Below are 10,242 nucleotides of genomic sequence, written 5' to 3' on the forward strand. Positions count from 1 at the left end.
ATATATGTATATATATGTTTGTATATATGTATGTTAGGATGTTCCTGTGAGCATCACAGCAGTAAGCCAGTGAGCAATGGAGGTTTCCATAATAAAAGCGATAATAAATGTGTTAATGAAAAAATGATAAAATAATTTTCAACGTTAATCAATGAGTTAATGTGATGATAACGTTAGTGTTAAGTTGCCCAGTTCTTTTCTAAAAGTGTTTGCTAAATGCATACATGTAAAACATTGTCTTCAATATTACAGCAGTAATAATTTGTCTTCCCTGTTTGAAACACTTTGGTCTGACCCCCCTAACGGTCTTTTATTGCTGTGTTCAGATACCTCGCAAGCTGGTTGTTGAGAAAGAATCCCGGGTGGCTGAACGTCAAGCCATTGAAATGGACAGGAAGAATCGCACCTACACATTATTGGAAGACAGTGATAGTGATCAAGGTGATGTGAGAGAGAAACAGAAAGTAAAGAAGAAAAGTAAAGACAAACCGAATAAGAGGAGTCACATCAGACTGAAGAAAGAGAGTCAATCCTCTAGTGAAGATGAAACAACCAAAAGGTAATCATTGTACCTTTTCTTGGCCAGTTCTCACTTTATAGTTAGTATTTTATTTCTGTGGCCTGTTGTTTTAGGACCTTTGCAATACAATATATAAAAGTCTCTTTAAGTTCTACACGTGCCTGCAAAAACTCCTTTGTACGTGTGGTATTCAGTCAAAAAGCAGTTTGGTGTATTCCTTAAACTTCCTTTATCCTTGGTAGCGCGAGCATTAGTGATTTGAAAAATGAAGAGGAGGAGGAGGAGGAGGAATGGGAGAAAGAAGAGCGTGAACGATTGCAAGACATCAAAGAGAGGGATGCGTTCGCCGAGCGAGTGAGGCAAAAAGACAAAGAGAAGACCCGCAACATATCAGAGAGGACTGACAGAAAGGTCGGACATATTTGAATCTCAATACAACTGAACATTATGTTTGCAGGATTACTTTTACTGTTTACTTTACCTTTAACGGTTTACTTATCTGATTCGGTTTGCATTTCTCCAGGCCTATGAGGAGGCTCAAAAGCGGCTCAAGATGGCAGAAGAGGATCAGAACAACATGGTGCCACAAAATTTGTTTTTAAAGATATTTAAAAAAAAAAAAAAGTCAATTTCGGCTGTTGATGTGTTTCTAGTTAATCCTTATATTGAATTCTGCCTGTATGTCATTTCTTGTTTACTTGCCAATAGTTGCCAGAATTAAGAAAGCAGTCTAGAAGGGAATACCTAAAGAAGAGGGAGGCGGAAAAGATGGAGGATCTGGAAGCCGAAATCATCGATGAAGAGTACCTTTTCGCTACTGACGAGTTGACTGAGAGGGAGAAGAAAGACTTGGAATACAAACGTACCCTTCGTGATCTCGCTAAGGATTACAAAAAGGCAGGGGTGAAGGAGCAGGAGGAGAGGAAGAATCGATACTACATTCCAGAAGAAAAGAGAAACAAGGTCGGAGTAAAATCTCGGATACTGACGTACCGTTGAGGTTCTCTACTGTGGTATTCCGTGCACAAACTAAGTAGTATATTCTCCCATTTTTACGTTGACCAGGAGGTGCCACAGAGAGACCTGGAACTGGAGGAAACGACCATGGAGCTGGGAGGGGAGCAAGGTCGCTGGGAGGAAGAGAGGCTTAAGACCGCGTCCCTGAGTTTTGGGGCCAAAAAAGAACGAGAGCAGGGGATGAAGTATGAGAGAGAGAAGTACCAGCTGGTCCTGGAGGAGGATGAGATGATTGATTTTGTCAGCACCGCCATTACCATGAAGGGAACAAGGACTGTAAAGGTAGTTTTTAAGTCTGGTCTTTGGTTATTCTGGATTGCAGTTTGTTTCAGGTTCGGAAAACAAGGATAGAAATTTCTATGTACCGAGTGCATTCTAAAGGCTCTGCTCTCCAGCGATGGCGTTTGTATGGCTCCCCTTTTCCTGGATTGGGAGTGCAAGCCAAAAAAAAAAAAAAAATCACATGCATTCACATAGACTGTATGTGTGTATTATAGATGCACAAATCTTTCGCTCTTTTTTTTCTTTTTTTTAAAATCTATATTGAGTCACTGTTTGTTATTAGCAACCACATTGAAATGAAAATTAAATAGCTTCACTTGAAAAAAAAATCAAATTAGTCCAAACAGGAGCTGCTTGATTATGAAAAAGAAAGAAAAGAAAAATCATAAATATGACTGTTTTAGTCAACACTCAACACAAATCGTGGTTGACACAATTACTCATTGTCTGCGTAAGAATATTGCATTTATTGCACATGATAAACAGTCAATGTCAGTGTTTTCCTTTTCCTTCCATTTAACCTCCTGTTGAACTTTTCCTTCAAAATATTCGTCGTATATTATCATTAAAAATGTAGTGCACTTCCCGAATATCTTGAAAACAAAAAAAAACGAAATTAAATTAAAGTATCAATCTTTGTAAATAAAATATGAAAATATGAAAATATACATTGCAACATAAGTAACACACATTACAATCACTGACAGGTGAACGGTATTGGTAAGGTGTTATCAGGTAACTGTACAAAAAAAAAGTATCAGGTCTACTTGCTACAGTTTTGACTCTACAGCTAGACAGTATTTATTTTCTTCATCCATTGCAGTTTCCAGTAATACCCTGTTTCATTCGAACCATTGTGTTGCCAGGATGAAGAGGAACCAGCTTTGTCGCAGGCTGAGATGAAAAAACAGTCCATGCAGGAGGTGAGACGTTCTCTTCCCATCTACCCCTACAGAGATGACCTTCTAAAAGCCATCCAGGAGCACCAGATCTTGGTCATTGAAGGGGAAACGGGCTCTGGAAAAACCACACAGATTCCACAGTACCTAGTAGAAGATGTAAGTTCTGAAATTAACCTATGAATGACTTTTTATCATACTGTACATATGGAGGTGAGGTGAGGCTGCAGTATAGCAACTGAATCATCAGTCTTATTTGGAGTAATATTTGAACTATGTTCAGTTGTAGAGACCTAAACAAATACAACAAATATATTTTGCTATAATAATATATTTTTTTCATAATATTATTCGTCAAGATATCTGCTGCTACGTTTTTTGTTGTAGTTGGATTATTTTTATGTTGTGTGTATATATATATATATATATACATATATATGTACATATATGTATATATATATATGTATATATATTATATATATGTATATATGTGTATATATATGTATATATATATATATATATATACATTACAATTTTATATTTTTATACGAGTATTTATTTTAAAACTAAGGATTGAGTGCCGTTTGCGGTAAATGTTTCCTAATTATTTGCCATGGGAATAAAAATGTTGGGCTGCATTTCATTTTCTTTCATTATTTGTCCTTGCCTTCAATTACAAAAATAAAAATCAGAATTGGCAAAAATAGGTATCAGCATTTCACACCAAAAAAAAATTTGGAATCAGCCCAAAAATTGCAAAACCAGTTGTGGTATTTTTCTAATGTATGTGACATGAATCAAAAAAACACTTGGGAAACACTGGCATAATACCTTGTCCATCCCCACTTAATTTGCCCATTTTGAATGAACTCTGTTACGCGTTTATTTTATTTTTGTTAAAAAGGTTGAATTCTCTTATATATATATATCAAATGCCTCCTTTTTCACAGGGCTACACAAAAGGAGGCATGAAAATTGGATGCACACAGCCTCGCAGGGTGGCAGCAATGTCAGTCGCATCCAGAGTGGCACAGGAAATGGGTGTCAAGCTGGGGAATGACGTGAGTCCTAGCACATACATCATTACTGAGCATAACCCCTATTTATATTTACTCTCACTATCCAGAGAATAAGACTTAAAGATATATTTATATATATATATTTATATATATCTTTTTTTATTATATATATTATATTTTTATATATTTATATATATATATATATATATATATACATACATACACCAATTCTTCATTCAGGTTGGTTACTGCATTCGTTTCGAGGACTGCACAACGGAGAAAACAATTCTCAAGTACATGACCGATGGCATGCTTCTACGAGAATTCCTCACTGAGCCTGATCTTGCAAGCTACAGGTAATTCAAAATAGGGAAGGGTTATTTCGACGACCCGTCTGCATGCTCTGTTTACCTTAAGCAACACTAGTGTATTCGTTCAAGGTTATTATTTCCATTAGAAAAAGTCATCAAAAGTATTTTTAAATAACCCAATATTTGACTCTGCAGGTTTTATTAATGTATTTATTTAAATCCCTGAATAAAACCTGAATATAAGCCGCACATTAAAAAAAATTAGCCGAATCAAGTGTGTGGAAAAAGCAGCTTATAGTCCGGAAATTACGGTAAATATAATTTTTTTCAAATCGACATTTAAGTTTGAATTTTGATAAGGTAACATTTAACCATAACAGGATCAAAATGTACATAAAAATTTGAATCAGGTTTAAAAAATTTAAAAAAAAACCTTAAACGTATACTTATCCAATGCAAACATATTTCTCACAAACAAAGATATCTTTGATGATTTGAACAACTATTAATGCTGAACTGGATTCTCTAATTATAAAAACGTTGAAATATATAGGTTTTTAGAGTATTTTCCAAGTCCATATCCAAAAAACGACGTCACATTACAAATCTGTTGAGGCAGCCATCGACCTACTGTCGTCTTCCAATTCTTGGCGCGTGCTGAAATTCTATAATTGTTCTCTCATTCCAGCGTGATCATCATAGATGAAGCCCATGAGCGAACGCTCCACACTGACATCTTGTTTGGGCTGATTAAGGACATTGCTCGGTTCAGACCAGACTTGAAGGTGCTAGTTGCAAGTGCCACGTTGGACACCGAGCGCTTCTCCTGCTTTTTTGATGACGCTCCTGTCTTCAGGATCCCAGGCAGGAGGTTCCCTGTTGATATCTTCTATACAAAAGTAAAGTTTTTTTTTTTTTTCTAAAATGTATTATTATATTTATAATTTATATTGCACATATTATTTTTTCAGCAAGTAGAACAGTACCTACTGTCTATTATTCTTTATTTTGTACTATGATCAGAAATATTGTCGATGTGTTTTACCTAGAACCTGACACTCACCCACTTGTTTTTTCTATCTAAAAACATGTTCTGTAAGAAAACTGATGCAACCAGCAAAGAACATAAAAATACAAGACATTAACTTATAACTTAAATAGGGTGTTGATACTATCTTGTATTTTCTTTTATGTAAACATGCTTCTCTAAAGAGTGCTGAGAACATCTGCGTGCATTTTTCTTTTCTTTTTTTTAATACATTTTTTGCTTTTACCCAGGCTCCAGAGGCAGACTATCTGGAAGCATGTGTGGTGTCAGTGCTACAGATTCACCTAACCCAGGATCCAGGAGATATTCTGGTCTTCCTCACCGGACAGGTTTTTATTTAATTTCTTTTAAGCCTATATTTTACAGTTTATGTATCTGTTCACAGCTCACTTCAGATTAATCTAAATTTAGGATCTGTCACAAGAGTTCTTCTCAGGTATAAATAGTATTTGAAACTAAGAAAGCTATTCTACTTTGCAAGTTCTCTCCCTTATTACCGTATTTATTTATTTAAAAAAAAAAAAATCTTTTCAGACAGATCTAGACAATACATTCTCTAAATTACATTTGATTCCGGACTTATATTCAGGTACAGTTATATATTAAAATATATCATTTCACTTGTTTATTATTTTCACACAGACGGCCGCTAGAGGGCATTCTGGGCTTGTGTACCATTATTTGCTCCTTATGTACCACTGAAAATTAATTTATGTTCGTTATTTTCACACTGACAGCCACTAGAGGGCACTGGTGCGGTACTCCACAGTGACTTTTACATTATGCATTTTTTTGTCTTGTGCGATTTATACTCTGGAGTGACTAATAGTCCGGAAAATACGGTACAAAAAAGGAGCCCAACTACAAAGCACCATTAATGCCAATGACGCTTGCGTTGTCAAGTTATTAAAAAATGTTCCATGTTCTCAGGCTAGTTCCAGATGGATCAGCCAGGCCCTGATTATATCTTTTGTGTCAACAGGAGGAGATTGAAGCCTGCTGTGAGCTTCTCCAGGAGCGATGTCGACGGCTCGGCTCAAAGATAGCCGAGCTGCTAGTTCTTCCTATTTACGCCAATCTGCCATCGGAAATGCAGACGAAGATATTTGAACCTACACCACCGGGAGCCCGTAAGGTGAGTCAAGAATTCTTAACAGTGTTATTTTGTTGTTTTTTCAATGTTATTTTAGAAACTTTTTTTATGTCACGTATCGTTGCATTTCAAAAGTGGATTTTGGTTTGCGTGCGGATACACTACACCCATTCCTAATGTCATTTTGTCCTTTGTCTTTCTTAAATATCAAACTATTATTCCTTAATTTTGTTTTGCCAAGTTGAATGTTTAGGCTATAGTAAAGTCACCTGCACTTTTCGTCTGTGTTTTCTTTCCTAAAAATCAAGGTGGTGGTGGCCACAAACATTGCAGAAACCTCCCTGACCATAGATGGAATTATCTACGTCATTGATCCGGGTTTCTGTAAACAAAAGAGTTACAATGCCCGCACTGGCATGGAGTCACTAATTGTCACACCCTGCTCTCGTGTAAGTGTTTTCTCTTTATTTTTCGAATAGGAATGATCATTAATATTTGTAGATTTGATCCAAGAAAGACATTTAAACCACCTGTATTCTATTTTGCACACTCACCCTAAAGGTACCACAGCGAAATAATATCGTGATCTCACCTGTCAGTGCATTAACTAGGCCTTGGACAATAATCAGTAAATCCATAAATCGCACGATGAAATGAAAATGAGCTTGATCGTTTTGCTGGCTTCAATATATTGCCATATTCATGCATGTTTGTTTTCAACATTTCTTGCCTCCAAATAGGCTGAATTACAAGAGAGGGTTCACACCCCAGAATTTGGTTGTATAAAAGTTTTCATTTTAAAATAGCGTTAAGAGTGTCCTCAGAAATAGATCAAAGTCAAAATGTTGACCTTTCTGATTCAGTTTGAGATCTGTGGTTTGGTTGACTTGACTTTTCCAAAAATGAGATGAGGAGACAATGTTGACTCTTTCTGATTTTACAGCCTTAAGAGTTTCCCCCGAAACATTGAGTCTAAGACCACTGTCAGTGAACTAAAAGAATTTGGAAATCTTTGTTGAAATATAAAGTGGAAAAACTTTTTTGTCTGACACAAGAGGGGCATGTTTGGAAATCAGTATTGGATGTAAATAAATTAGAGTTGGTAACAAAGTAGTCAATCCTGGTGAAGCTGCCATATACAGGTGGGGAAAAAAAATTCAGTTGGATGATGAAGACTCCAGACCTCAACCATATTGTGTTATCTTGCCAAATTGTTCAAGACACAAACACAACTGGTGGTTGGCACTGTTTTATTATGGAATCCAAAACTAACAAAAGTCATCAGCAATTACTATATTATTGTAATAATTAAATTCAGAAATTAGATTCAAATATTTCAAATATTCAAAAAATTTTAGAAAGTAAGTTCAGACAATCCAAATTTGAAGTGAAATATTTAATAAGACCAATGGAAAGGAGTTAAACAAGATTCATTCAAAAGGCAGGGGGTTGTGCCTTGTGTATTTTCAGCCTACAAAGTACATGAAAAGTATTTATATACACAGGGGGGGGAATGGAAAATTAGGTGTTAAAATTAGGAATTAACAAGGTCAGCTAATGGGGAAAAAAAAAAAAGAAAATAATTTTTGCAAATTAGGAATTAACAAGGTCAGCTAATGGAAAAAAAAAAAAAAAAGAAAATAATTTTTGCAACAACTTGATTGGAATACATGTAAATATATTTTCAGTGAAAAATAAGTAGTACATTAAATGAATGTTATAATGTGCATTCTCCTTCTTTTGCCTAATCTTTCTTGTTTTTTTCACCAGGCTTCAGCCAATCAGAGGGCTGGCCGTGCAGGCAGAGTGGCTGCTGGGAAATGTTTTAGGCTTTACACAGCCTGGGCATTTAAACATGAAATGGAGGAAACAACTGTGCCTGAAATTCAAAGGACCAACTTGGGAAATGTTGTTCTGCTGCTGAAGAGCCTTGGTAGGCACACGATACACTTTTTTAGTAGACTACAGAAAAAAAAACAAAGAAAGAACATTTCTAAAGATTACACATTGACTGTTATTGAATTAGGCCAGTGTTTCATTCTGCATTCATTATCAAAATAGATGAATAAAATGAGCTGCTGCTGCCATCTAGTTTATGGAGGCTTGACAATACAGTGTTCAGTACATAGCAGATTTTTTTTTTTATTCCAGTCTCGTGAGTTTCGCTCTATAGTGGTATTTTATCCAAAATATATCTTTTAATTAACAATGTTTTTTTTATTTTTTTCTTGAAAAAATTATACTATATTTATATTTTTTATATTTTCTAATCTAAAAAAAATCAAACAGTAAAAAACATAGCAAATCGAACACAGCATTGTGTTCCTCACACTGATTGGCTTAAGTTATTTATGTAATATGTACGTCTTATATTTCCATTATACACCTCTACTGTGCATATAATTGTGTGGGAAAGGGTAATATAGTCTAGGGAGGGTTGATAACAGTGTGGGGGAGGTTCATAAAGGGTAAATATATATAATAAATATCATGCCGATATGAGAGGGACCACTGTATACTGAAAGTCCACCTCACTGCGCCCCCCCAACAGGGGAGCACCCCACTTTTTGAGCAGCACAGAATTAGGCTGAGGTAAAATGAAGTTGTGCAGTTGCTACTATTCGTTCAGCACTATGCATCCAAACAAAAAGTCAAATTTCTCAAAAGAATTATACCGATATAATTTGCATGCCTTCTGAAAAGACTATCAATGAGACACATACGTATATACTGTATATAGCTATAAGGGATAAAAGAAGCTCAGTCATCTGAGCTAACCAGAGTTATACTGGGTTATACCCATGATATACTGAGTTAAAAAAATGTTACTAAGTGTTTTTATGTGTTTTTAGACATAAAAATAAGAACTGATTTGGTTCTGTTTTTGTACACCAAATTTTCTTTTTGCATATTAACACAATTATTCTGCAGTTGCAAAGGCTGACCACTGTATGGCAGTGTTGGGTGATTCTCAGGCGTCCACTGTAGAGGCTTATATGGCAACACTGCCATCAAAACCTATTCTTATCATAGAAAATGACATTTTAATAGCTGTCCACCGTAGTGACCGTCATGCACGAAAGGGGTCATTTGCTGTGCTGTTCCCTGCCCGCACGTATAGAGTTTGAGCTCAAAAACGCACCTTATCAGAACCAAAATTTCTCAGATAACACAGGACAGTGATGGATTGGTAGTTAAGGAAGCAGACTTGGGTCCAAAAGGTTTCAGGTTCGAGTCCACCAGCTGCCAAGTTACCACTGAGGTGCTCTGGCCATGGCGCACCGTCCCCACACACTGCTCCCCGGGTGCCTGGGTAAAAAGCAGAGATCACATTTGGTTGGTGTGCAGCGGTGTGCTGTGTCACAGCGACAAGTAGTTCACGTTCTTTTTCTCAAGTTCAACATTAGGCCGTTAAGTTGGAGAGAATCAAAATCTTTGTCGGCACTGAATATGTATTTACCAAATGATATGCCGGCAGGTATCAATGATCTCATCCACTTTGATTTTATGGATCCACCTCCTCATGAGACACTCGTCTTGGCACTGGAACAACTTTATGCTCTTGGAGCTCTCAACCACCTGGGGGAGCTCACCAAGGTACAAACTTATGACATTGTTAAATAAACCTGGCAAATTGATTCCTCATTACCACTTATCCGGCAAGTGTTCACTTCACAGCTTAACACATTGTGTTGTTGGTTGGTTTAAATGCTTAGCAGAATCAATTCAAATAAAAAAAAAAAAAAAAAAAAAAAAAAGCAAATGTAAAAAAACACAGTTTGCTTCAATGGACCTGACAGTTTTTACATGAAAAAAAAAACAAAAAAAAAAACACAAGAAACTACTCTAGATATAGTATAGTCCAGGGTGGTCAACTTTCTACCATTCCTAACAGGACATTGACATGTATTGGATACAGGTGTATCCAACACCTGGCCTATTTCTATCCACATAAAACAAGGCTCATATAAACATATCTGCTGCTTTTTTTTTTTTTTTTTTTGCAATTGTGGTTTTTCCAATTTTGGGATGTTCAGAGAATGGTTTTATATT

General features: G+C 36.0%; 1 protein-coding gene across 3 annotated transcripts in view; it reads left to right on the plus strand.

Annotated features, from left to right (window-relative positions):
* The window catches only part of dhx16 (DEAH (Asp-Glu-Ala-His) box polypeptide 16), a 17,552-nt gene that overhangs the window by 1,845 nt on the left and 5,465 nt on the right, over positions 1–10,242 (plus strand). For all 3 annotated transcript variants that reach the window (XM_008324032.3, XM_008324030.3, XM_008324031.3), the window contains 14 exons: positions 327–559; positions 763–931; positions 1,044–1,100; positions 1,229–1,483; positions 1,586–1,819; positions 2,686–2,877; positions 3,669–3,779; positions 3,978–4,093; positions 4,737–4,947; positions 5,327–5,425; positions 6,079–6,231; positions 6,498–6,638; positions 7,960–8,122; positions 9,668–9,786. In XM_008324032.3, coding sequence (XP_008322254.1) covers positions 327–559; positions 763–931; positions 1,044–1,100; positions 1,229–1,483; positions 1,586–1,819; positions 2,686–2,877; positions 3,669–3,779; positions 3,978–4,093; positions 4,737–4,947; positions 5,327–5,425; positions 6,079–6,231; positions 6,498–6,638; positions 7,960–8,122; positions 9,668–9,786 — 2,253 coding nt within the window. The remainder of the gene's footprint in view (positions 1–326; positions 560–762; positions 932–1,043; positions 1,101–1,228; positions 1,484–1,585; positions 1,820–2,685; positions 2,878–3,668; positions 3,780–3,977; positions 4,094–4,736; positions 4,948–5,326; positions 5,426–6,078; positions 6,232–6,497; positions 6,639–7,959; positions 8,123–9,667; positions 9,787–10,242) is intronic.

Source organism: Cynoglossus semilaevis, chromosome 13, assembly GCF_000523025.1.
Source record: "Cynoglossus semilaevis isolate Cse_v1.0 chromosome 13, Cse_v1.0, whole genome shotgun sequence".
Lineage (NCBI taxonomy): Eukaryota > Metazoa > Chordata > Actinopteri > Pleuronectiformes > Cynoglossidae > Cynoglossus > Cynoglossus semilaevis.